The sequence below is a fragment of the Oncorhynchus nerka genome, linkage group LG19 (assembly GCF_034236695.1).
Source record: "Oncorhynchus nerka isolate Pitt River linkage group LG19, Oner_Uvic_2.0, whole genome shotgun sequence".
Lineage (NCBI taxonomy): Eukaryota > Metazoa > Chordata > Actinopteri > Salmoniformes > Salmonidae > Oncorhynchus > Oncorhynchus nerka.
In genome coordinates, this window is record NC_088414.1 from 36838499 (window position 1) to 36866239 (window position 27741).

A 27741-nucleotide genomic window follows, 5' to 3' on the forward strand; every position below is an offset into this window, starting at 1 on the left:
CTCTGTGAAGTATTTATTTGGGATGCAAACTTAGGTTTTGTTTTAAAATCTTTAGTGTGCAACTTGAAGTGTTTACAGGAATGATAGATGTTAACCCTGGATTGCAAATGCTATATATTGGCCACTGAGAGGATTTGAAGCCACCTGTTGGCCATAATGACACCCCCCAGTAGGAGCAGTCCACCATAGGAATGAATGGAATTCTACGGTATTTCAATTAATTGTTTTAAGGACAAAATTACATGTATTGAACTATTTTTGTTGTTGTAGTGAGGACAGTAACATTAGTAATCTTCAGAAATGATATATTAAGGAAAACGTTAATCTTTTTATTTTGTATGTTTAGCTCACATAATATAATTTAAAAGTATGCATTAGTGTCTGTAATAGAACAAAGGTGGCAAAAATGAATGTAGACATTAATATATGCATTTCTAGAGCTTCCAAAATATTTTTTACAACGGCGAGTGAGTGCCAAGATGGACGCGCGGAGAATATTTATACATTTTTATTTAACCTTTATTTAACTAGGCAAGTCAAGTATATATAACTCATTGGTTCGCAATCGCAGACAGCATCATATATTTTGGCACTGTTGTTTGTGTGAGTTTGTGAACTGTCTTTCGGGATGTGTAGTTACAATATAACAAACTACTGTAGCTACATTGTATCAATTAACGTGTGCCAACTATTACTGCTACGCGATTACGTCATGCACGCTCGCTCGTGGCGGCTCGTGGTACTGTGAGGAATTGTCCCAGCAGCACCCCTTCGCCTGCCTCCGCCCCACCAGTCATGCTACGGACAGGACCGCAACATTTTCAGCCAAACTACAAGGAAACATAAACACAAAGTCTCCAATTTCACTGAACATACTAAGTGGAACGATTCTTCCTCTAGACACATCTGGTGCCGCGACATTTCATTTGGTTAGCGGGTGTACGCATGGGAAAAGGCAGAAGGTAAATCAGGCTATCGTTTTCATCCAGATTGTTCTTCGGTGCACTGTCTGCTGTGACTGGTACATTTACTGTCACTAAAGCTTTGCTATCGATTAAATAAATTACAGGAATGAGATACAAAATTATAATACTGATAGCATTGAATATGTGAATAAGATACAAAACATGTTAGTCTAACTCTTTAATACTGTACTTCTGAATAGGTTTGGCCTTTGTAGCTGGCAACCTGGGTTGAACGTTGTCATGATGTCGGTATAGCACGCATACTGAGTCATTCATTAGACTAGAAGCAGTCTGTGCGATGCATCCAGGTAGCCTATTGAGGACGGAACGCAAATTCAATGTACATTGACTGTGTGCCTGAGGTATAGAATGTTTGCAACACTTACACATATTTTGTTCCATGGTAATTATTAGTAGGGAGTAGAATACTTTGTTTCAAAAAAAGCATACAGCCTACAATTTCAGATGGAACCATAGTTATAGGCCACAGTTGGCTAAATCGTAGCTACGGAGTTATTACATAGGTTATTATTATGACATAGTTATTAAATAGGTTATTATTATGACATAGTTATCACATAGGTTATTATTATGACATAGTTATTACATAGGTTATTATTGGTCTGGTGTAAAGTCATATGTACTCAAATGTTTTGTAGCTAATTAGCAAAATATACAAATAAAAAAAAATATGTATCATGTAAATGCAAGAAATGAAAACATTTTGACAGTCAGCCTCAAATAATATTTGGTTATTTGGCCTACTGAAAAGCCTGACTATGTCCCAGCTAGGCCCACAGTTGTTTAACTCACCCATGTCATCTTGCACAACACAAATGCCCTATAATCAGTTCTGACCACTAGATCATATTATTTAAATGACATGTTGGCAACTGTGGGGTCATAGCTAACCCGTGGGATGAACCAGTGGTTTACAGTTGGCAGCTGCCCATTGCGCCATTGCTGAGGGACCATGAGGCTTTTCTAGGTCACCATCTATCTACTAACTAGCCACAAGACTCTCGACATACCAGTGTATCTGTCTGCCCTTACCAACGTGTGTGTGAGAGAGAGTGTGCATGCGTTTGAGTGTCTAACATAGGGTTGACTGCAATATTTTTTCCTGATTGTACGCGTCTCTTAACAGGTCTGCATGCTGTTAGTTGCTGCCGATCTGAGCTCTACCTGACAAGGATCAGGTGAAACACAGCCTTGTCCTCCAGGCATTTCATTGTGAACGTTCCAAGGGGAGATGAATCATGCTGTTTTTCTTCTTTCTTTTATTCACCCAGAACAGCACAGCTTTATAACTTTGAATTCAGGATTGGTATGTAGATGTGGTGTTGTATGCCACTCAAGCACTACATCTGCTGCCCTGGGTAGAGTTCTGCTGCAGCCCACTAAGAGGGTACTGCTCACTCTGAGTCAGATTCAGCATGCCCTCCACTCTGTCCATGTTATGGCTGGCCGGCTCTGGGAACCATGGAATAAAGGGAGAAAGCAGGACAGAGGCATATCGCCCAAGGTTCCTCTATGTCATCCAGCATCACGCAGATTACTGTTATGGCCTAGAGAGATTGTGTGGGCGTTGGAACAGCGTTGGTGTTTGCTGTGTGTGTGTGTGTGTGTGTGTGTGTGTGTGTGTGTGTGTGTGTGTGTGTGTGTGTGTGTGTGTGTGTGTGTTTGCCAGCTAACAACGTCCATTTTGTCCCATAACTACATCATTAATTTTGTTTATTACATGCTATCATGCAACTATAATGAAATAATGGTTCCACATGAATTGGTCTGTTATTTGTGAATCTTTCCTAATGTATAGTTATTTCCCTCTCTACTCTAGAACTAGTTGTAATAGCAGTAGTGCTATAACATGCCCTAAGAACATAATCTGATATGACTTCCAATTTGTAAGTCGCTCTGGATAAGAGCGTCTGCTAAATGACTTAAATGTAAATGTGAAATGTAAATGATATTATCATAATATTCAAATTCCTCTGTTCTCTCTCTCCTCAGGTTGTATCCTATTCGTTAGTGGCAGCACGGGGGGAGGAGCCATGAGTGAAGGGGAGGGGCTCTTCCACAGCGTGCAGGTGGGTGACTCCACCTTCACTGTGCTGACCCGCTATCAGCAGCTCCGCGCTATCGGGTCTGGTGCCCAGGGCATTGTCTGGTGAGTGGGCATGGCACTGCCGCACTGTTACTTAAACTCCTCACAATCATCCTGTTGTTGCATTGACTGTGAACATGATGAGTCATTCCTTCAATAGACGGTGGAATACTTTGGTTCCACAGTAATCAAGGTGTGGTGTCCTATTTTCACGGAAAACAGTGATAAATCAGATGGCGTCTCCTTTCCTCCCACTCCTCTGTGTGTCTGTCTATGTAGCTCGGCCCTGGACAGTGTCCTTGGGGTCCCTGTGGCGGTGAAGAAACTGAGCCGGCCCTTCCAGAACCAGACCCACGCCAAGCGGGCCTATAGGGAGCTGGTGCTGCTCAAGTGCGTCAATCACAAAAATGTACGTCACTGTGGACATGCTCAGCTGTCCACGTATGTGGGTCTTTTAGACATCATCGTTATGGCAAATTCCTTTGTGTGTGACATCATCGGCTAACTATACTGTATGTGTGTGTATGAAATTATTGATTTAGTCTTATATCACCAAATGAGTGTCATATTTCTGTCTCCTGATATATTGTCTCTTCTCCTCTAGATTATTAGGCTCCTGAATGTCTTCACACCACAGAATTCACTGGAGGAGTTCCAGGATCTGTAAGTTGGCTGCAGGCTCATATTTTTTGCTTATCCTTCTATGGTAAGCATTATTCTCCTCATCACTGCTGCTGGGCTGCACTGCCTCTTTCCTATGAGGGGTCTGTTGCTTGAGAGAGAGAGAGGATGCTATCTAATCACAAGCTTAGTAGTGACCTTCAAAGCGCATACACATTTTAACACATTATACATAAAAAAGATCTACATGACCGTATTGCAGGAGACAAGAGGAAATAACTGAGAAATAACCTCAATGACCGTATTTGCAGGAGACAGAGGAAATAACTGAGAAATAACCTCAGAGTAATATATAGAGGGATACCTTAAAATGAAAGTTTAAATAGTTTTCAGGAATAAAAGAGATCATATTACGACTTCCATTATGTATATGTTATAAAACTCTAGATTTCAGTGGGCGGGGCTACATAATAGAGGAGTCGTGGTTGGCTGGACCAGATGTAAGTACTGGGATCTTATGAGTGGTTGTCCCATGAAGTTAGATAGAGGACTCTAGATGGATATAAGCAGGTTTAGCATGGACATTGATGGGGAGTAGGGCTGACCCCATTTAGTCGACTGGTCGATTTTTTTGGTCGATAGGCTGTTTGTCGACCAAGATCTTTTTTTGTTGAGCACACGAGACACCTGTCTGATTTGCTCCTGTCTCAGTGTTCTAATCATGCAACGGTCCAAGAATAAGGGGAGTGTGGCTCAGATGCACAAGGCACATCTCTCTCCAGCCATTTTGTGTGTATTTGTTGTTTCATAACTTCATTATGAGCATTATTTGCTGTGTCTATCAATTCCCCATTACATATATCACCAGTAGTGGCCTACATTTACTGTTAATTCCCATAATTTCTAATCTGCAATGTTTATTTGGTTATGGTAATTTCTGTTAGGCTAATGCATTCAACATGTTAAATTCAGCAGAAAAAGAAACGTCCCTTTTTCAGGACCCTGTCTTTCAAAGATAAATCGTAAAAATTCAAATAACTTCACAGATCTTTATTGTAAAGGGTTTAAACACTGTTTCTCATGCTTGTTCAATGAATCATAAATAATTTATGAACATGCTCCTGTGGAACGGTCATTAAGACACTAACAGCTTATAGACGGTAGGCAATTAAGGTCCCAGTTATGAAAACTTAGGACACTAAAGAGGCCTTTCTACTGACTCTGAAAAACACCAAAAGAAAGATGCCCAGAGTCCCTGCTCATCGCTTGAACGTGCCTTAGGCATGCTGCAAGTAGGCATGAGGACTGCAGATGTGGCCAGGGCAATAAATTGCAATGTCCGTACTGTGAGACGCCTAAGACAGCGCTACAGGGAGACAGGATGGACAGCTGATCGTCCTCGCAGTGGCAGACCACGTGTAACAACACCTGCACAGGATCGGTACATCCGAACATCACACCTGCGGGACAGGTACAGGATGGCAACAACAACTGCCAACATCCCTCCATCAGTGTCAGACTGTCCGCAATAGGCTGAGAGAGGCTGGACTGAGGGCTTGTAGGCCTGTTGTAACCGGCAACAACTTCACCTATGGGCACAAACCCACCGTCGCTGGACCAGACAAGTCTGGCAAAAAGTGCTCTTCACTGATGAGTCGCTGTTTTGTCTCACCAGCGGTGATGGTGGGATTCGCGTTTATCGCCGAAGGAATGAGCGTTACACCGAGTCCTGTACTCTGGAGCGGGATTGATTTGGAGGTGGACGGTCCGTCATGGTCTGGGGCGGTGTGTCACAGCATCATCAGACTAAGCTTGTTGTCAATGCAGACAATCTCAATGCTGTGCATTACAGGAAAGACATCCTCCTCCCTCGTGTGGTGCCCTTCCTGGAGGCTAATCCTGACATGACCCTCCATCATGACGATGCCACCAGTCATCGTTCTGTGCATGATTTCCTGCAAGACAGGAATGTCCGTGTTCTGCCATGGCCAGCGAAGAGCCCGGATCTCAATCCCATTGAGCACGTCTGGGACCTGTTGGATTGGAGGGTGAGGGCTAAGTACATCCCCCCCCAGAAATGTCCAGGGACTTGCAGGTGCCAAGGTGGAAGGGTGGGGTAACAACTTACAGCAATAACTGGCAAATCTGGTGCAATTCATGAGGAGGAGATGCACTGCAGTACTTAATGCAGCTGGTGGCCACACCAGATACTGACTGTTACTTCTGATTTTGACCCCCCCTTTGTTCAGGGACACATTATTCAATTTCTGTTAGTCACATGTCTGTGGAACTTGTTCAGTTTATGTCTCAGTTGCTGAATCTTGTTATGTTACGACAATTCTTTTTTTGCTGAGTTTATTATTACAGTCATTTACCGTTCTCGTTGCAAAGCTCACAACCTATGATGCGCTTGTGAGAAACACATTTTTGTTAATTACATCCCATTTAGGAGTTCTGTAAATGTATCCATTGTCTTTTGTTTGAAACGCTCCTGTCAATGTTGAGTAAGACACGCACCTGATTATGCATATGGAAGTAGGCCTAGACTACCTGGCCTGATTGGTCTGATTAGTATAATTCCAGCTCTCTCCAATTGGATAACCACTCGGCATGAAAGGGAAAAATGTAATGCTCTTATCCAGTGGAAACGTCATAAAAAACTTGTGTACTTCTTATTCCTTGCACAAATAGCCTACAGCGGTGTCTGGCCTGAGCTCACTGGTGGGGGAAACACTGAGGGCCCAGAATATTTTATACAATGCTGCAAGTTTGCTAGCGTGAGTTTCGGGCTGACCAAGTTGATAGTTGATACATTGTTGTAAGTTCGTTGCAAACAGGCCATGCGTAGCCAATGTGATTTTTATTTTTTATCAGGATATTTTCTACCTGCAGGCTTCAATGTTTTATTTGTTGGTTTTATGTAGGCTATTTTTTTTACATGGTTGGCTATGGCAATAAAAAATACTTTTAGATTTGTATAATTTTAATTTAGATTGAAATAGAATGTAGATTAATCACATACAATGATTTTGAGATACAAAGACTATTACAAATTAAATGAAACTGTTCCACAAAAATATATATGAAAATCATAACTGGCACGCAGATCGGTAGAAATGGTAAGATAAATTGGCTCTCCAAATGGAAAAGGTTGCAGACCGCTGGTGTAGCCTGTTCCTGGCAACTTCAGGAGCATAACGGCAGAATCTGCGAAGGCCAGCAGCTGCAGGAGGAGGGCCGGGAACAGGTTTTTTAGACTATCTTGATCTCTGGCTCCCTCTTGAGTCATTTGTGTATCTTAATTATTTAATCAAGCAGCGTGCTTGAAGAAAGTTCAGTAGATATACATAGGGTTGCACATTTTGGGGAATATTCAGTGGTGGAAACTTTCAGTGGGAATTAACCGAAATATATGCAAATTAATATTGATGCCATTTAAATGTAGATGTTTGTTGCATTGGATATATTTATCATATCATATGGAGACGGAAACATAAACCTTTTACCTTATCATAAGTAGACATAATTGCAAATGCTTCCAATAGAAATATTAAAAACGATTTAGTTACGAATTTAACTTTAATAATTAAATGAGTTGACCCTTCACATGGGATGATTTCACTGAACAACAAAAGAAAGGGAATATTGAATGACCACCAATGATCCATCGCATCTCCCAAAAACATTATCAACATACATCTTTAAAATGATAGTGTAGAAACTCAAGCTTTTGTTGTCTTCCTCTCAGGCTCCCATGTCTTCTCCCTGGACCTCCTCAATGTCCACACCACTTGAACATCAGACTGCCTCATCTTCACTGTCACTTTCCAACCTTGTTGAGGATGGCTCATTGTCAGGCTCAAAAAGCCTCAAATTTGCCCGGATGGCCACCAATTTTTTAACCCTCAAAAGCATCTCATTAGTGTGCAAGATCTTGAGAATCAGCTGCACATGTGATGGAAGAATGCACTGTGCATGCAGAAGGTTGCAATTCCATTGAATCAGGGATAGTTTAACCAAAATATGCCACAAGACCTAAAATTGCCTTGTGTATCCCACAAAAAAAGGTTCACTGTTATAAGCAAACTTTTTTAATAAATATAAGCAAAATTCCCAATATTTCAGGGTTTAACTTCCCTTGGAAAATGTATTTTATTAAAACACATATGGTGTTTCTATATATGGACAAATGCCCGTTTTACAATTTAGTTTAAATGATTGGTCGGGAAAAATTATTGGTCGACCATTAGGCACAGCCCTAATGGGGTGGTCTATCTAACTCTATGGGTGGTCCCCTCTGTCTGTTTGCCAGCTACCTGGTGATGGAGCTGATGGATGCCAGTCTGTGCCAGGTCATCCACATGGATCTGGACCATGAGAGGATGTCCTACCTGCTCTACCAGATCCTCTGTGGCATCAGACACCTGCACTCCGCTGGCATCATCCACAGGGTCAGTCATTGGCTGGTCATAAATGGTTGTGAATATGTGTTGTATGCAGATAATAACATAAGCCATGTAGACATCTACTGTACTTGCCTAATCATCATCACTATCACCACCATCATTATCACCATCATCATCATAACCATCATTCACCACCATCATGACCATCATCACTACCATCATCACCACCACCACTATCATCACCACTATCATCACCACCATCATCATCACCATCAACACAACCGTCACCACCATCATAACCATCACAATCAACACCACTGTCATCACCACCACGAACCATCATATCATAACCATCACAATCATAACCATCATCATCATGACCATCATAACCATCACCATCATCTTCATCACCACCATCATAAACATCACCACCACCATCATTATCATCATCATAACCATCATTCACCACCATCATGACCATCATCACTACCATCATCACCACCACCACTATCATCACCACTATCATCACCACCACGAACCATCATCATCATGACCATCATAACCATCACCATCATCTTCATCACCACCATCATAAACATCACCACCACCATCATCATCACCACCATAACCTTCACCATCATCATAACATCACCACCATCATCATCACCACCATCGTCATCACTACCATCATAATCACCATCATCACCTACACCATCATCACCACCACCATCATAACCATCAATTTATTAACTTTGTTTGTATCTCCTCTAGGACTTGAAGCCCAGTAACATAGTGGTGAAGTCTGACTGTACTCTGAAGATCCTGGACTTTGGGCTGGCCAGAACAGCCTGTACTAACTTCATGATGACCCCTTACGTTGTTACCCGATACTACAGAGCACCAGAGGTCATCCTGGGCATGAAGTATAAAGAGAATGGTAAGAAATGCTCAAGGATATTACCTTCTATTCTTACTTCCCACCAACAGAATAAAACACTATTAGTTACTTGATTATAAATGTCTATCTTGCACTTGACCATCTATGGCTGTTCTCCTTTTACCAGCAGCAAGGGTCCACATATGACTGGTCATGGTGCTGTGTGAAGTGAATGTGTGTGATGTGTGTGTAACCTCTATGTTTGTTTTCCTCCAAGTGGACATCTGGTCCGTGGGATGCATCATGGGAGAGATGGTGAAGGGCAGTGTTATATTCCAGGGCACGGATCGTATCCCCACCCAGTTGATCTATGACTCCCTATATGCTGTCTTTACATCTATAATATTACCATTGTGTCTGTGGGTTTAAACTCTATTTGGTTCACTTTTAGAGACTTTGTATAATGTGTTTGCCAGGTTGACTTCCGCATGGCAAGGTCAGGCATGTCAGGACGTTCTTTCCCACATTCAATTGAAACAACAACATCAGCTAGCTACTTCCTTAGCATACAGGCATTTCATTCACATTGATGAATTGATGGTCCGTACTAACTCGAAAAGTCTGGATCCTAATTGCTAAAGCCTCTTGCTACTTCTGTGTATGGTGCAATAATCAATATCCCATTTCCTATGTTCCTGAACTTCCCCCTGAGGTATAACTAGGTGTTTTGCATTAGTTTGTATATGTGTCCTGAACCAGCTCCGTATCAGACATTGACCAGTGGAACAAGGTGATTGAGGTTCTGGGCACGCCCCCCATGGAGTTTATGAACCGTTTGATGGAGACTGTGAGGAACTATGTGATGAACAAGCCCCAGTACCCAGGGGTCAGCTTCTCTCAACTCTTCCCTGACTGGGCCTTCCCAGCAGAGACAGAGCAGGATCAACTCAAGAGTAAGACTTATACCACCTACAGATGTCTACACACATTCTCTCTCTCTCTCTCTCTCTCTCTCTCTCTCTCTCGCTCTCTATCTCGCGTTCGCTCTCTCTCACACTCTCTCTCTCTCGCTCTCTCTCACACTCTCTCACACTCTCTCGCTCTCTTTCACACTCTCCCTCTCGCTCTCTCACACTCTCTCTCGCTCTCTCTCACACTCTATCTCTCTCTCTCTCTCACACTCTATCTCTCTCTCTTTTTATTGTTTAGCACCTTCCTATCTGATATGCTTCTGACTGAAATATGTTGACAGACATTGGCATATTTTCTGCCTTGTTATCGCTGCAGCCAGTCAAGCACGGGACCTGCTTTCCAAGATGCTGGTGATTGACCCAGAGAGCCGTATTTCAGTGGAGGATGCCCTGGATCACCCCTACATCCACATGTGGTACGACCCAGGAGAGGCTGATGCAGTGAGTCTGGCTGTAATATAATAAAAAGATCACCCCTACATCCACATGTGGTATGACCCAGGAGAGGCTGATGCAGTGAGTCTGGCTGTAATATAATAATACGATCACCCCTACATCCACATGTGGTACGACCCAGGAGAGGCTGATGCAGTGAGTCTGGCTGTAATATAATAATAAGATAAGCCATTTAACAAATGATCAGGCAGTCATACATTTGTTATGGGTGGTTCCGGGAATCAAACCCACTATCCCTGCTTGGCAAGAGCCTTGCTTTACCAACTGAGCTACAGCTAGGAAGGTGGAAGGTGTTCATCAATGAAAAGTTTAAATATTGAGAGAGTGAGAGACTATCCTAGCAATGTGATCTGAAGAACTGTAATACCCTAGCAACGTCATCTGAAGAACTGTAATACCCTATCAATGTGATCTGAAGAACTGTAATACCCTATCAATGTGATCTGAAGAACTGTAATACCCTAGCAACGTCATCTGAAGAACTGTAATACCCTATCAATGTGATCTGAAGAACTGTAATACCCTAGCAACGTCATCTGAAGAACTGTAATACCCTATCAATGTGATCTGAAGAACTGTAATACCCTAGCAACGTCATCTGAAGAACTGTAATACCCTATCAATGTGATCTGAAGAACTGTAATACCCTATCAATGTGATCTGAAGAACTGTAATATCCTATGTTTCCCCGATTAGTGGCTGAACATAGGACATATTAATTATAAATCTAGCTGTTTTTCTATACATCTGCAGGACAGTAAGCTCAGGAGAGGTGGTGTGTGTCTCTTTGTTAACAACAGCTGGTGTGCCATATCTAATATTGAGGAAGTCTCAAGATTCTGCTTGCCTGAGTTAGAATACCTAATGATAAGCTGTAGAACATACTATTTCATAAGAGAGTTTTCATCTACAGTTGAAGTCGGAAGTTTACATACACCTTAGCCAAGTACGTTTCAACTCAGATTTTCACAATTCCTGACATTTAATCCTAGTAAAATTCCCTTTCTTAGGTCAGTTAGGAAAACCACTGTATTTTAAGAATGTGAAATGTCCGAATAATAGTAGATGATTAGAATAGTAGAATGATTTATGTCAGATTTTATTTCTTTCATCACATTCCCAGTGTGTAAAAAGTTTACATACAGTATTTGGTAGCATTGCCTTTAAAAATTGTTTAACTTTGGAACGCTACGTTTCGGGTAGCGTTCCACAAGCTTCCCACAATAAGTTGGGTGAATTTTGGCCCATTCCTCCTGACAGAGCTGGTGTAACTGAGTCAGGTTTGTAGTAAGGCCTCCTTGCTTGCACACGCTTTTTCAGTTCTGCCCACAAATTTTCTATGGGATTGAGGTCAGGGCTTTGTGATGGCCCCTCCAATACCTTGACTTTGTTGTCCTTAAGCCATTTTGCCACAACTTTGGAAGTATGCTTGGGGTCTTTGTCCATTTGGAAGACCCATTTGTGACCAAGCTTTAACTTCCGGACTGATGTCTTGAGATGTTACCTCAATATATCCACATAATTTCCCGCCTCATGATGCCATCTATTTTGTGATTTCCCTTCCTCATGATGCCATCTATTTTGTGAAGTGCACCAGTCCCTCCTGCAGCAAAGCACCCCGACAACATGATGCTGCCACCCCAGTGCTTCACGGTTGGGATGGTGTTCTTCGGCTTGCAAGTCTCCCCCTTTTTCCTCCAAACATAACGATGGTTATTATGGCCAAACAGTTCTATTTTTGTTTCATCAGACCAGAGGACATTTGTCCAAAAAGTACGATCTTTATCCCCATGTGCAGTTGCAAACCGTAGTCTGTCTTTTTTATGGTGGGTTTTGGAGCAATGGCTTCTTCCTTGCTGAGCAGTTTATCAGGTTATGTCGATATAGGACTCGTTTTACTGTGGATATAGATACTTTTGTCCCTGTTTCCTCCAGCATCTTCACAAGGTCCTTTGCTGTTATTCTGGGATTGATTTGCACTTTTCGCACCAAAGTACATTCATTTCTAGGAGACAGAACGCACCTCCTTCCTGAGTGGTATGACGGCTGCGTGGTCCCATGGTGTTTATACTTGCGTACTATTGTTTGTACAGATGAACGTGGTACCTTCAGGCATTTGGAAATTGCCAAGGATGAACCAGACTTGTGGAGGTCTACAATTTTTTTTCTATGGTCTTGGCTGATTTCTTTAGATTTTCCCGTGATGTCAAGCAAAGAGTCACTGAGTTTGAAGGTAGGCCTTGAAATACATCCACAGGTATACCTCCAATTGACTCAAATTATGTAAATTAGCCTATCAGCAGCTTCTAAAGCCATGACATCATTTTCTGGAATTTTCCAAGCTGTTCAAAGGCACAGTCAACATAGTGTATGTGAACTTCTTACCCACTGGTATTGTGATGCAGTGAATTATAAGTGAAATAATCTGTCTGTAAACAATTGTTAGAAAAATTACTTGTGTCATGCACAAACTAGATGCCCTAACCGACTTGCCAAAACTATAGTTTGTTAACAAGAAATTTGTGGAGTGGTTGAAAAACAAGTTTTAATGACTCCAACCTAAGTGTATGTAAACTTCCGACTTCAACTGTATATTTTTTCCTGGCTGTCTATTTACGACCACAAACCGATGCTGGCAGTAAGACCGCACTCAACAAGCTGTATAGAGCCATAAGCAAACAATAAAATGCTCACCCAGAGGCAGCACTCCTAAGTGTCCTCTTTAATGCAGGAAAACTGAAATCCGTTCTACCAGCATGTCAGCTGTGCAACTAGAGGAAAAAAAACCTCTAGATGACCTCCATAAATGAAGCGGATGCTAAGCTACAGGAGTGTTTCGCTACAACAGACTGGGGTATGTTCCGTGATTCATCTAATGGCATCGACGACACTGTGTCCGTACGTACATGTCCCAACCAGAAGCCATGGATTACAGGCAACATCCTGACTGAGCTAAAGGCTAGAGCTGCCACTTTCAAGGAGCAGGACACTAATCTGGACACTTGTAAGAAATCCCGCTATGCCCTCCAACAAACCATCAAACAAGCAAAGAGTCAATACAGGACCAAGATCAAATCCTACTACGCTGGCTCTGATGCCCATCGGATAGGGCAAACTATCACAGATTACAAAGGGAAACCCAGTCGCGAGCTGTCCAGTGACGAGACAAATACCTTATATGCTTGCTACGAGGCTAGCAACACTAAACCATGCATGAGAGCACCAGCTGACTTTGTGATCACGCTCTCCGTAGCCGATGTGAGGCAGTGTGGTGTCAGGACAACAACTCCTCCCTCAATGTCAGCAAGACAAAAGAGCTGATTGTGGACTACAGGGAATGGATGGACGAGCAGTGGAGCAGGTCGAGAGCTTCAAGTTTCTCGGTGTCCACATAACTAAGGATAGTATCATGGTCCACTCACACCAACACAGTCATGGGCACGACAATGCCTCTTCCCCTCCAGGAGGCTGAAAAGATTCGGCATGGGCCCTCCGATCCTCAAAATGTTATACAGCTGTACCATTGAGAGAATCTTGACTGACTGCATCATAGCTTGGTATGGCAACTGCTTGACATCCGACCACAAGGCGCAACAGAGGGTAGTGCATAGAATTACCTGCCATCTAAGACTTCTATACCAGTCGGTGTCAGAGGAAGGCCATAAAAATGGTAAAAGACTCCAGCCACCCAAGTCATAGACTGTTCCCTCTGCTACCACACAGCAAGCGGTACCGATTGACCAAGTCGGGAATCAACAGGACCCTAAACAGCTTTTACCCCCAAGCCATAAGACTGATAAATAGTTAGTCCGGGTAGCTATTGGTTAACTATTTAACTATCTGCATTGACCCTTTTACACACTAACACTTTTGACTCATCACATACGCTGCTGTTACTGTTTATTATCTATCCTGTTGCCTAGTCACTTTATCCCTGCCTATATGTACATATCTACCTCAATTACCTTGTACCCCTGCACATGGACTCTGTACTGGTACCCCGTGTATAAGTTATCATTACTCATTGTGTATTTATTCCTTGTGTGATTATTTGATATTTTTCTATTATTTTACAAATGAAAAAGTTCTCTGCTTTGTTGGGAAGCATTTCACTGTTAGTCTACGCTTGTTGTTTATGAAGCATGTGACAAGTACAATTTGATTTTCTATTCCTCTGTTTGTGTCAACTCCTTGTAACACTCATTTGGGCTCACACGGTCCAACTGTCTATAACTGTTTGTGTATTCTGTGATTACGTCTGTAGCCACCACCACAGATATCTGATAAACAGCTGGAGGAGCGAGAACACAGCATTGAACAGTGGAAAGGTATGACAACTGTTTTGTTTGTATTTTACCTTACTGTCCATTCCCCCACAGCCATTATAGAGCTTCTGCTACCTCTCTGTACAAGGATGGTTTATGTGTTTATGTTTTGGCAGCCCATAGCCTGCCTTCCATCAGCCCATAACCTGCCTTCCGTCAGCCCATTGCCTGCCTTCCGTCAGCCCATAATCTGCCTTCCTTCAGCCCATAATCTGCCTTCCATCAGCCCATAGCCTGCCTTCCATCAGCCCATGGCCTGCTTTCCATCAATCCATAGCCTGCCTTCAGTCAGCCCATAGCCTGCCTTCCGTCAGCCCATAGCCTTCCGTCAGCCCATAGCCTTCCTTCAGTCAGCCCGTAGCCTGCCTTCCATCAGCCCATGGCCTGCTTTCAGTCAGCCCGTAGCCTGCCTTCAGTCAGCCCGTAGCCTGCCTTCAGTCAGCCCGTAGCCTGCCTTCAGTCAGCCCGTAGCCTTCCGTCAGTTCATAGCCTGCCTTCCATCAGCCCATAGCTTGCCTTCAGTCAGCCCATAGCCTTTCGTCAGTCCATAGCCTTCCATCAGCCCATAGCCTGCGTTCTGTCAGTCCATAGCCTGCCTTCCGTCAGCCCATAGTCTGCCTTCCATCAGCCCATAGCCTGCCTTCCATCAGCCCATAGCCTGCCTTCCGTCAGCCCATAGCCTGCCTTCCATCAGCCCATAGCCTGCCTTCCATCAGCCCATAGCCTGCCTTCCATCAGCCCATAGCCTTGCGTCAGGCCATAGGCTGCCTTCCATCAGCCCATAGCCTGCCTTCATTCAGCCCATAGCCTGCCTTCCATCAGCCCATAGCCTGCCTTCCATCAGCCCATAGCCTGCCCTCCATCAGCCCATAGCCTGCCTTCCATCAGCCCATAGCCTGCCTTCCATCAGCCCGTAGCCTTCCGTCAGTTCATAGCCTGTCTTCCATCAGCCCATAGCCTGCCTTCCATCAGCCCATAGCTTGCCTTCAGTCAGCCCATAGCCTTCCGTCAGCCTCCATAGCCTCAGCCCATGGCCTGCTTTCCATCAGCCAATAGCCTGCCTTCCATCAGCCCATAGCTTGCCTTCAGTCAGCCCGTAGCCTTCCATCAGTCCATAGCCTTCCATCAGTCCATAGCCTTCCATCAGCCCATAGCCTGCCTTCCGTCAGCCCATAGCCTTCCATCAGCCCATAGCCTGCCTTCTGTCAGCCCATAGCCTTCCGTCAGCCCATAGCCTTCCGTCAGCCCATGGCCTGCTTTCCATCAGCCAATAGCCTGCCTTCCATCAGCCCATAGCTTGCCTTCAGTCAGCCCGTAGCCTTCCATCAGTCCATAGCCTTCCATCAGTCCATAGCCTTCCATCAGCCCATAGCCTGCCTTCTGTCAGCCCATAGCCTTCCGTCAGTCCATAGCCTGCCTTCAGTCAGCCCATAGCCTGCCTTCCTTCAGCCCATAGCCTTCCTTCAGTCAGCCCATAGCCTTCCATCAGTCCATAGCCTGCCTTCCGTCAGCCCATAGCCTGCCTTCCTTCAGCCCATAGCCTTCCTTCAGCCCATAGCCTTCAGTCAGTCCATAGCCTGCCTTCCATCAGCCCATAGCCTGCCTTCCGTCAGCCCATAGCCTTCCGTCAGGCCATACATAGGCTGCCTTCCATCAGCCCATAGCCTGCCTTCATTCAGCCTATAGCCTTCCTTCCTTCAGCCCATAGCCTTCCGTCAGGCCCTCCATCAGCCCATATCCTGCCTTCCGTCAGCCCGTAGCCTGCTTTCCATCAGCCTATAGCCTTCCGTCAGTCCATAGCCTGCCTTCCATCAGCCCATAGCCTGCCTTCCGTCAGCCCATAGCCTTCCGTCAGGCCATAGCCTGCCTTCCGTCAGTTCATAGCCTGCCTTCCATCAGCCCATAGCTTGCCTTCAGTCAGCCCATAGCCTTCCGTCAGCCCATCGCCTTCCGTCAGCCCATGGCCTGCTTTCCATCAGCCAATAGCCTGCCTTCCATCAGCCCATAGCTTGCCTTCAGTCAGCCCGTAGCCTTCCATCAGTCCATAGCCTTCCATCAGCCCATAGCCTGCCTTCTGTCAGCCCATAGCCTTCCGTCAGTCCATAGCCTGCCTTCAGTCAGCCCATAGCCTGCCTTCCTTCAGCCCATAGCCTGTCTTCCTTCAGCCCATAGCCTGCCTTCCGTCAGCCCATAGCCTGCCTTCCTTCAGCCCATAGCCTTCAGTCAGCCCATAGCCTGTCTTCCTTCAGCCCATAGCCTGCCTTCCGTCAGCCCATAGCCTGCCTTCCATCAGCCCATAGCCTGCCTTCCATCAGCCCATAGCCTTGCGTCAGGCCATAGGCTGCCTTCCATCAGCCCATAGCCTGCCTTCATTCAGCCCATAGCCTGCCTTCCATCAGCCCATAGCCTGCCTTCCATCAGCCCATAGCCTGCCCTCCATCAGCCCATAGCCTGCCTTCCTTCAGCCCATAGCCTTCCTTCAGTCAGCCCATAGCCTTCCATCAGTCCATAGCCTGCCTTCCGTCAGCCCATAGCCTGCCTTCCTTCAGCCCATAGCCTTCAGTCAGCCCATAGCCTGTCTTCCTTCAGCCCATAGCCTGCCTTCCATCAGCCCATAGCCTGCCTTCCATCAGCCCATAGCCTTGCGTCAGGCCATAGGCTGCCTTCCATCAGCCCATAGCCTGCCTTCATTCAGCCCATAGCCTGCCTTCCATCAGCCCATAGCCTGCCTTCCATCAGCCCATAGCCTGCCCTCCATCAGCCCATAGCCTGCCTTCCATCAGCCCATAGCCTGCCTTCCATCAGCCCGTAGCCTTCCGTCAGTTCATAGCCTGTCTTCCATCAGCCCATAGCCTGCCTTCCATCAGCCCATAGCTTGCCTTCAGTCAGCCCATAGCCTTCCGTCAGCCCATAGCCTTCCGTCAGCCCATGGCCTGCTTTCCATCAGCCAATAGCCTGCCTTCCATCAGCCCATAGCTTGCCTTCAGTCAGCCCGTAGCCTTCCATCAGTCCATAGCCTTCCATCAGTCCATAGCCTTCCATCAGCCCATAGCCTGCCTTCTGTCAGCCCATAGCCTTCCATCAGTCCATAGCCTTCCATCAGCCCATAGCCTGCCTTCTGTCAGCCCATAGCCTTCCGTCAGCCCATAGCCTTCCGTCAGCCCATGGCCTGCTTTCCATCAGCCAATAGCCTGCCTTCCATCAGCCCATAGCTTGCCTTCAGTCAGCCCGTAGCCTTCCATCAGTCCATAGCCTTCCATCAGTCCATAGCCTTCCATCAGCCCATAGCCTGCCTTCTGTCAGCCCATAGCCTTCCGTCAGTCCATAGCCTGCCTTCAGTCAGCCCATAGCCTGCCTTCCTTCAGCCCATAGCCTTCCTTCAGTCAGCCCATAGCCTGCCTTCCTTCAGCCCATAGCCTTCCTTCAGTCAGCCCATAGCCTTCCATCAGTCCATAGCCTGCCTTCCGTCAGCCCATAGCCTGCCTTCCTTCAGCCCATAGCCTTCAGTCAGCCCATAGCCTGTCTTCCTTCAGCCCATAGCCTTCAGTCAGTCCATAGCCTGCCTTCCATCAGCCCATAGCCTGCCTTCCGTCAGCCCATAGCCTTCCGTCAGGCCATACATAGGCTGCCTTCCATCAGCCCATAGCCTGCCTTCATTCAGCCTATAGCCTTCCTTCCTTCAGCCCATAGCCTTCCGTCAGGCCCTCCATCAGCCCATATCCTGCCTTCCGTCAGCCCGTAGCCTGCTTTCCATCAGCCTATAGCCTTCCGTCAGTCCATAGCCTGCCTTCCATCAGCCCATAGCCTGCCTTCCGTCAGCCCATAGCCTTCCGTCAGGCCATAGCCTGCCTTCCGTCAGTTCATAGCCTGCCTTCCATCAGCCCATAGCTTGCCTTCAGTCAGCCCATAGCCTTCCGTCAGCCCATAGCCTTCCGTCAGCCCATGGCCTGCTTTCCATCAGCCAATAGCCTGCCTTCCATCAGCCCATAGCTTGCCTTCAGTCAGCCTGTAGCCTTCCATCAGTCCATAGCCTTCCATCAGCCCATAGCCTGCCTTCTGTCAGCCCATAGCCTTCCGTCAGTCCATAGCCTGCCTTCAGTCAGCCCATAGCCTGCCTTCCTTCAGCCCATAGCCTGTCTTCCTTCAGCCCATAGCCTGCCTTCCGTCAGCCCATAGCCTGCCTTCCTTCAGCCCATAGCCTTCCTTCAGTCAGCCCATAGCCTTCCATCAGTCCATAGCCTGCCTTCCGTCAGCCCATAGCCTGCCTTCCTTCAGCCCATAGCCTTCAGTCAGCCCATAGCCTGTCTTGCTTCAGCCCATAGCCTGCCTTCCATCAGCCCATAGCCTGCCTTCCATCAGCCCATAGCCTGCCTTCCATCAGCCCATAGCCTGCCTTCCATCAGCCCATATCCTTCCGTCAGGCCATAGGCTGCCTTCCATCAGCCCATAGCCTGCCTTCTGTCAGCCCATAGCCTTCCGTCAGTCCATAGCCTGCCTTCAGTCAGCCCATAGCCTGCCTTCCTTCAGCCCATAGCCTGTCTTCCTTCAGCCCATAGCCTGCCTTCCGTCAGCCCATAGCCTGCCTTCCATCAATCCATAGCCTGCCTTCCATCAGCCCATAGCCTGCCTTCCATCAATCCATAGCCTGCCTTCCTTCAGCCCATAGCCTTCCTTCAGTCAGCCCATAGCCTTCCATCAGTCCATAGCCTGCCTTCCATCAGCCCATAGTCTGCCTTCCATCAGCCCATAGCCTGCCTTCCATCAGCCCATAGCCTGCCTTCCATCAGCCCATAGCCTGCCTTCCATCAGCCCATAGCCTTCCGCCAGGCCATAGGCTGCCTTCCATCAGCCCATAGCCTGCCTTCATTCAGCCTATAGCCTTCCTTCCTTCAGCCCATAGCCTTCCGTCAGGCCATAGCCTGCCTTCCATCAGCCCATAGCCTGCCTTCTATCAGCCCATAGCCTGCCTTCATTCAGCCTATAGCCTTCCTTCCTTCAGCCCATAGCCTGCCTTCCATCAGTCCATAGCCTGCCTTCCATCAGCCCATAGCCTGCCTTCCGTCAGCCCATAGCCTTCCGTCAGGCCATAGCCTGCCTTCCATCAGCCTATAGCCTGCCTTGCATCAGGCCATAGCTTGCCTTCAGTCAGCCCGTAGCCTTCCGTCAGTTCATAGCCTGTCTTCCATCAGCCCATAGCCTGCCTTCCATCAGCCCATAGCCTTCCGTCAGCCCATAGCCTTCCGTCAGCCCATGGCCTGCTTTCCATCAGCCAATAGCCTGCCTTCCATCAGCCCATAGCTTGCCTTCAGTCAGCCCGTAGCCTTCCATCAGTCCATAGCCTTCCATCAGCCCATAGCCTGCCTTCCATCAGCCCATAACCTGCCTTCCGTCAGCCCATAGCCTGCTTTCCATCAGCCTATAGCCTGCCTTGCATCAGCCCATAGCTTGCCTTCAGTCAGCCCGTAGCCTTCCGTCAGTTCATAGCCTGTCTTCCATCAGCCCATAGCCTGCCTTCCGTCAGTCCATAGCCTGCCTTCAGTCAGCCCATAGCCTGTCTTCCTTCAGCCCATAGCCTGCCTTCCTTCAGCCCATAGCCTTCCTTCAGTCAGCCCATAGCCTTCCTTCAGTCAGCCCATAGTTTGCCTTCAGTCAGCCCATAGCCTTCCTTCAGTCAGCCCATAGTTTGCCTTCAGTCAGCCCATAGCCTGCCTTCCGTCAGCCCATAGCCTGCCTTCCATCAATCCATAGCCTGCCTTCCATCAGCCCATAGCCTGCCTTCCATCAATCCATAGCCTGCCTTCCTTCAGCCCATAGCCTTCCTTCAGTCAGCCCATAGCCTTCCATCAGTCCATAGCCTGCCTTCCATCAGCCCATAGTCTGCCTTCCATCAGCCCATAGCCTGCCTTCCATCAGCCCATAGCCTGCCTTCCATCAGCCCATAGCCTGCCTTCCATCAGCCCATAGCCTTCCGTCAGGCCATAGGCTGCCTTCCATCAGCCCATAGCCTGCCTTCATTCAGCCTATAGCCTTCCTTCCTTCAGCCCATAGCCTTCCGTCAGGCCATAGCCTGCCTTCCATCAGCCCATAGCCTGCCTTCCATCAGCCCATAGCCTGCCTTCATTCAGCCTATAGCCTTCCTTCCTTCAGCCCATAGCCTTCCGTCAGGCCATAGCCTGCCTTCCATCAGTCCATAGCCTGCCTTCCATCAGCCCATAGCCTGCCTTCCGTCAGCCCATAGCCTGCCTTCCATCAGCCTATAGCCTGCCTTGCATCAGCCCATAGCTTGCCTTCAGTCAGCCCGTAGCCTTCCGTCAGTTCATAGCCTGTCTTCCATCAGCCCATAGCCTGCTTTCCATCAGCCTATAGCCTGCCTTGCATCAGCCCATAGCTTGCCTTCCGTCAGCCCATAGTTCATAGCCTGTCTTCCATCAGCCCATAGCCTGCCTTGCATCAGCCCATAGCCTTGCCTTCATCAGCCCATAGCCTTTCCATCAGCCCATAGCCTGCCTTCCATCAGCCCAGCCTTCCGTCCAGCCTTTCCATCAGTCCATAGCCTGCCTTCCATCAGCCCATAGCCTGTCTTCCATCAGCCCATAGCCTGCCTTCCATCAGCCCATAATAACCTGCCTTCCGTCAGCCCATAGCCTGCTTTCCATCAGCCTATAGCCTGCCTTGCATCAGCCCATAGCTTGCCTTCAGTCAGCCCGTAGCCTTCCGTCAGTTCATAGCCTGTCTTCCATCAGCCCATAGCCTGCCTTTCGTCAGTCCATAGCCTGCCTTCAGTCAGCCCATAGCCTGTCTTCCTTCAGCCCATAGCCTGCCTTCCTTCAGCCCATAGCCTTCCTTCAGTCAGCCCATAGCCTTCCTTCAGTCAGCCCATAGTTTGCCTTCAGTCAGCCCATAGCCTTCCTTCAGTCAGCCCATAGTTTGCCTTCAGTCAGCCCATAGCCTTCCTTCAGTCAGCCCATAGTTTGCCCATAGCCTTCCTTCAGTCAGCGCATAGTTTGCCTTCCATCAGCCCATAGCCTGCCGTCCGTCAGCCCATAGCCTTACATCAGTCCATAGCCTGCCGTCCGTCAGCCCATAGCCTTCCATCAGCCCATAGCCTGTCTTCCTTCAGCCCCTAGCCTGCCTTCCATCAGCCCATAGCCTGCCTTCCATCAGCCCATAGCCGTCCGTCAGGCCATAGCCTGCCTTCATTCAGCCTATAGCCTGTCTTCCATCAGCCCATAACCTGCATTCAGTCAGCCCATAGTCTGCCTTCCATCAGCCCATAGCCTGCCTTCCGTCAGCCCATAGCCTGCCTTCCATCAGCCCATAGCCTGCCTTCCATCAGCCCATAGCCGTCCGTCAGGCCATAGCCTGCCTTCATTCAGCCTATAGCCTTCCTTCCTTCAGCCCATAGCCTTCCGTCAGGCCATAGCCTGCCTTCCATCAGCCTATAGCCTGCCTTCCGTCAGCCCATAGCCTTCCGTCAGGCCATAGCCTGCCTTCCATCAGCCCATAGCCTGCCTTCCGTCAGCCCATAGCCTTCCATCAGCCCATAGCCTGCCTTCCATCAGCCCATAGCCTGCCTTCCATCAGCCCATAGCCTGCCTTCCGTCAGCCCATAGCCTTCCATCAGCCCATAGCCTTCCTTCCATCAGCCCATAGCCTGCTTTGCATCAGCCCATAACCTGCCTTCCATCAGCCCATAGCCTGCTTTCCATCAGCCCATAGCCTGCCTTCCATCAGCCCATAGCCTGCCTTCCATCAGCCCATAGCTTGCCTTCAGTCAGCCCATAGCCTTCCGTCAGCCCATAGCCTTCTGTCAGCCCATGGCCTGCTTTCCATCAGCCAATAGCCTGCCTTCCATCAGCCCATAGCTTGCCTTCAGTCAGCCCGTAGCCTTCCATCAGTCCATAGCCTTCCATCAGTCCATAGCCTTCCATCAGCCCATAGCCTTCCGTCAGCCCATAGCCTGCCTTCCGTCAGCCCATAGCCTTCCTTCAGCCCATAGCCTTCCTTCAGTCAGCCCATAGCCTTCCTTCAGTCAGCCCATAGCCTTCCTTCAGTCAGCCCATAGTTTGCCTTCAGTCAGCCCATAGTTTGCCTTCAGTCAGCCCATAGCCTTCCTTCAGTCAGCCCATAGTTTGCCTTCAGTCAGCCCATAGTTTGCCTTCAGTCAGCCCATAGTTTGTCTTCAGTCAGCCCATAGCCTTCCTTCAGTCAGCCCATAGCCTTCCTTCAGTCAGCGTATAGTTTGCCTTCAGTCAGCCCATAGCCTTCATTCCATCTCTGTGAGTCAAGGACACCTTTCCTTTCATTTCTTCCAGAGCTGATCTATGACGAGTTGATGGACTGGGAGGAGAGGAACCAGAATGGAGTAATGAAGGAGGACTGTGCAGGTGAATGACCATGGATACTGTTATCTCCCTGTTGCTGAGGAGCTTTAGAAATGACATTTACAGGATACCTTCCCCAATGTTCACTGTTGGTGAGATCATCTTGGTCCTTATAATCCTTACTCACTTTCTCTAAGCCCAAAAATGAATACAAATGTTTTTGTTCTCAAGAGAAGGTCAGGGTGTGAGTCACACTGCCATATGTTTTGATAATGTCATACTGTGTATCACTTCATGGGCCCTTATCTCTCTCTCTTTCTCTCTGTCTTTCTCTCTGTCTTTCTCTCTCTCACTGTCTTTCTCTCTCTCTCTCTCTCTCACTGTCTTTTTCTCTCTCTCTCTCTCTCTCTCTCTCTCTCTTCTCTCTCTCTCTGTCTCTCTCTGTCTCTCTCTCTCTCTCGCTCTCTGTCTCTCTCTCTCTCTCTCTATCTCTCTCTCTCTCTCGCTCTCTGTCTCTCTCTCTCTCTCTGTCTCTCTCTCTCGCTCTCTGTCTCTCTCTCTCTCTCTCTGTCTCTCTCTCTCTCTGTCTCTCTCTCTGTCTCTCTCTCTCTCTGTCTCTCTCTCTGTCTCTCTCTCTCTCTCTCTCTCTCTCTGTCTCTCTCTCTCTCTCTCTCTGTCTCTCTGTCTCTCTCTGTCTGTCTCTCTCTCTCTCTCTCTCTCTCTGTGCTGTAGATGAAGTGGTGAACCACAGTGCTACAGCTTCCCAGTCATCCTCTACGAGTGACTTCTCCTCAATGTCCACTGAGCAGACCTTGGCCTCTGACACCGACAGCAGCTGTGTTGACACCCTCACAGGGGCGCTAGAGGAGTGACAGTGAACCTCTTTCCACCCCGGCATCTGTTTTTTTTCTTCAATCATCACTAACTATCCATCTTCTTAGGTAGCACTTTTCACATGACTTTATACTGTCTATTTTTACTTTGGGTCCCGCTGGATGGTAAATCATTCAACCGCTTTTCTTTTTTAAACTGAAAATGATTCCGTTTTAAATTGAACTCTCTCTGTCACTCTTTCCCTATCTCTGTTGTAAATAGTCCATTCATACTGTACCATGGTTCAAATAAGTCATGCACCTCTAGACTTGTTGTCCAAGCCAAGAGCACACACTGTTCAATGTGTAGTTTGACCACCTACAGTTTCAGTATAAAGTACTGTATATGCATTAAACTAGGGCTAGGCTATAATGTCTTATGACTGTTTTGTCATCAGAAATATCCAATGATGAACAAAAGACACTGCTGCATGTTACTACAAATGAATACTTGACTACACATAGAAACAGCTGTGATGCAAGATCTTCATGTATTTCCATCCAGAGGACATTAGCCTCCTCTGTGTGAAGAAACAGTACTTGGCTCTGGTCCAGGTCTTTCCTAATGAGGGTAAAGAGTGATACATTTTATGCATGTTATGTGTGTTTATGTACATAAGTATCTATCTATACTGTTTGCTGTGTGTTTAAATGTATTGATTGTTGTGATGCTGAGACTGGGTTTTACAGCTGATCCAAATATGCTGAGGCATTACAAACTGTACAAAATACATCCATTTATTTTGGAACAAACTATTGTTAAAATTTAATGGGAAACATGTCAGAAATTGGTTGATGTTTGAAAGATGTATTATAATGAAACTGAATGGGGAAAAAAGGTGAACGGTGGATACTTTGCACTTTCTAGACAATTTCAGCTTAAAGTCATTCCAAGAAAAATATTGATTAAAAGAGGGATACAATCATGCATTCAGTTCTTTTTCAGATTTCTTTCTAAAAATTGTATAACTATCCAAACTCCCCCTAAACACAAGCAAGTGAGTCATCTTCCCATCAGTCTTGAGTCTGCATTTTCTTTCCTTTTCTGTGCAATCTCTGTCCTCCAGATACCCTCTCATTCTCAATCCTTCAATGGGCAATGTTGAATCTAGCCTCTAATGTTTTACTGTGTGTTGATTGACTTCATAGCGATACGTCGGTTTGTGGAACCTCTAGAACCTCAGTGTGGTGACAGGAGAAATGTTCCAGGGTTAATCAAAGACAGGTCTCATCACTGACAGGTAGCTTTCTTTCATTGTGTTCTTTTCCACCCCATTACTGGTGTCCAGAGCAGTCTCAATGCTGGACCATTAACTGACAGGTTGTTTGATACGGTGCGTCATGTAAGTTTGAGAGTACAGTGGACATTCTCCTTGGGACATGAAAATCAACACTGGCGAGACCCACATTGACTTAGGAATCGTGATAATTCTGGACCGTGATGTCCTGAGAAAGAGCCTTGTGATACCTGACCGACAGATCCATGCTAATGTCTTTGCCCCAGTCCTGCTGGGGACAAACTGGACTGGAGCTGTGTTCATGGTGGCAGTCTGCTGGGGACAAACTGGACTGGAGCTGTGTTCATGGTGGCAGTCTTCTGGGGACAAACTGGACTGGAGCTGTGTTCATGGTGGCAGTCTGCTGGGGACAAACTGGACTGGAGCTGTGTTCGTGGTGGCAGTCTGCTGGGGACAAACTGGACTGGAGCTGTGTTCATGGTGGCCCTGAGAAAGATAAAGTGCATTCAGAAAGTATTCAGATCCCTTCACTTTTTCCACATTTTGTTATGTTACAGCCTCAAAATGAGATGAAATTGTTAGTCTTATTCTAAAATGGATTAAATACATTTTTTCTCATAAATCTACACACAATTTCCCATAATGACAAAGCGAAAACAGTTTATTTTTTCAATGAAATAAATAAATATATCTGAGAAAGATATCTAGATCAACTCCATGGAGCACACAACACCGCCCCACAACCTCCCAAAGGCTTTTTTCTCTGGGTTATTGTTTTTCACTGAGTGAATCTAATGTGTGAGGGACATTGAGTGGGGTTGTGTGTCTCTGGTTTATGCAGTTTAGTAATATACAAGGCTGAAAATCTGAACATGAGTCTGACAATCTTGCTCCTGTAAGCTATTACTAAGATATGGGGTAGGTCGACTCTTAAATCATCATTGTAAGGTCCCAATCAGTGATGTAGTGGTAAGAGAAAGATGTGGGTAAACTGATCGCCGGGCCGCCGTGAAAAAGGTCACGCTCTCTTTCAATACATTTATTTTCCGCAAAAGGTGGGTAAAGTGTCTGGCAAAATAAAATGTGTGTAAACTGTGTTTACTTGTGTTTATAGTCCACTGGTCCCAAACCCTGTGTTTACAGTCCACTGGTCCCAATCATACTGACCAAACCCTGTGTTTACAGTCCACTGGTCCCAATCATACTGACCAACCCCTGTGTTTACAGTCCACTGGTCCCAATCATACTGACCAAACCCTGTGTTTACAGTCCACTGGTCCCAATCATACTGACCAAACCCTGTGTTTACAGTCCACTGGTCCCAATCATACTGACCAAACCCTGTGTTTACAGTCCACTGGTCCCAATCATACTGACCAAACCCTGTGTTTACAGTCCACTGGTCCCAATCATACTGACCAAACCCTGTGTTTACAGTCCACTGGTCCCAATCATACTGACCAAACCCTGTGTTTACAGTCCACTGGTCCCAATCATACTGACCAAACCCTGTGTTTACAGTCCACTGGTCCCAATCATACTGACCAAACCCTGTGTTTACAGTCCACTGGTCCCAATCATACTGACCAAACCCTGTGTTTACAGTCCACTGGTCCCAATCATACTGACCAAACCCTGTGTTTACAGTCCACTGGTCCCAATCATACTGACCAACCCCTGTGTTTACAGTCCACTGGTCCCAATCATACTGACCAAACCCTGTGTTTACAGTCCACTGGTCCCAATCATACACCCCAAACCCTGTGTTTACAGTCCACTGGTCCCAATCATACTGACCAAACCCTGTGTTTACAGTCCACTGTGTTTACAGTCCCCAATCATACTGACCAAACCCTGTGTTTACAGTCCTCTGGTCCCAATCATACTGACCAAACCCTGTGTTTACAGTCCACTGGTCCAATCATACTGACCAAACCCTGTGTTTACAGTCCACTGGTCCCAATCATACTGACCAAACCCTGTGTTTACAGTCCACTGGTCCCAATCATACTGACCAAACCCTGTGTTTACAGTCCACTGGTCCCAATCATACTGACCAAACCCTGTGTTTACAGTCCACTGGTCCCAATCATACTGACCAAACCCTGTGTTTACAGTCCACTGGTCCCAATCATACTGACCAAACCCTGTGTTTACAGTCCACTGGTCCCAATCATACTGACCAAACCCTGTGTTTACAGTCCACTGGTCCCAATCATACTGACCAAACCCTGTGTTTACAGTCCACTGGTCCCAATCATACTGACCAAACCCTGTGTTTACAGTCCACTGGTCCCAATCATACTGACCAAACCCTGTGTTTACAGTCCACTGGTCCCAATCATACTGACCAAACCCTGTGTTTACAGTCCACTGGTCCCAATCATACTGACCAAACCCTGTGTTTACAGTCCACTGATCCCAATCATACTGACCAAACCCTGTGTTTACCCAATCATACTGACCAAACCCTGTGTTTACAGTCCACTGGTCCCAATCATACTGACCAAACCCTGTGTTTACAGTCCACTGATCCCAATCATACTGACCAAACCCTGTGTTTACAGTCCACTGGTCCC

At 46.9% G+C, this 27741-nt stretch overlaps 1 protein-coding gene and 1 pseudogene across 2 annotated transcripts; one reads left to right on the forward strand and one right to left on the reverse strand.

Annotated features, from left to right (window-relative positions):
• Positions 1-748: 748 nt before the first annotated feature.
• Positions 749-24852, forward strand: LOC115146824 (mitogen-activated protein kinase 9-like). 2 transcript variants are annotated; one of them, XM_029688841.2, is made up of 13 exons: positions 749-962; positions 2113-2164; positions 2979-3135; positions 3352-3481; positions 3677-3735; positions 8006-8144; positions 8871-9036; positions 9254-9325; positions 9747-9929; positions 10264-10388; positions 14668-14731; positions 23044-23115; positions 23785-24852. In XM_029688841.2, exons 3-13 carry the CDS (start codon positions 3020-3022, stop codon positions 23922-23924), a joined length of 1266 nt encoding a protein of 421 aa, XP_029544701.1. In that variant the 5' UTR covers positions 749-962; positions 2113-2164; positions 2979-3019; the 3' UTR covers positions 23925-24852. The 2 variants fall into 2 exon arrangements, with proteins under 2 accessions (XP_029544701.1, XP_029544700.1); XM_029688840.2 differs by lacking the exon at positions 2113-2164.
• Positions 24642-27741, reverse strand: part of LOC115127809 (rho GTPase-activating protein 24-like) — a 44691-nt pseudogene continuing 41591 nt past the window's right edge.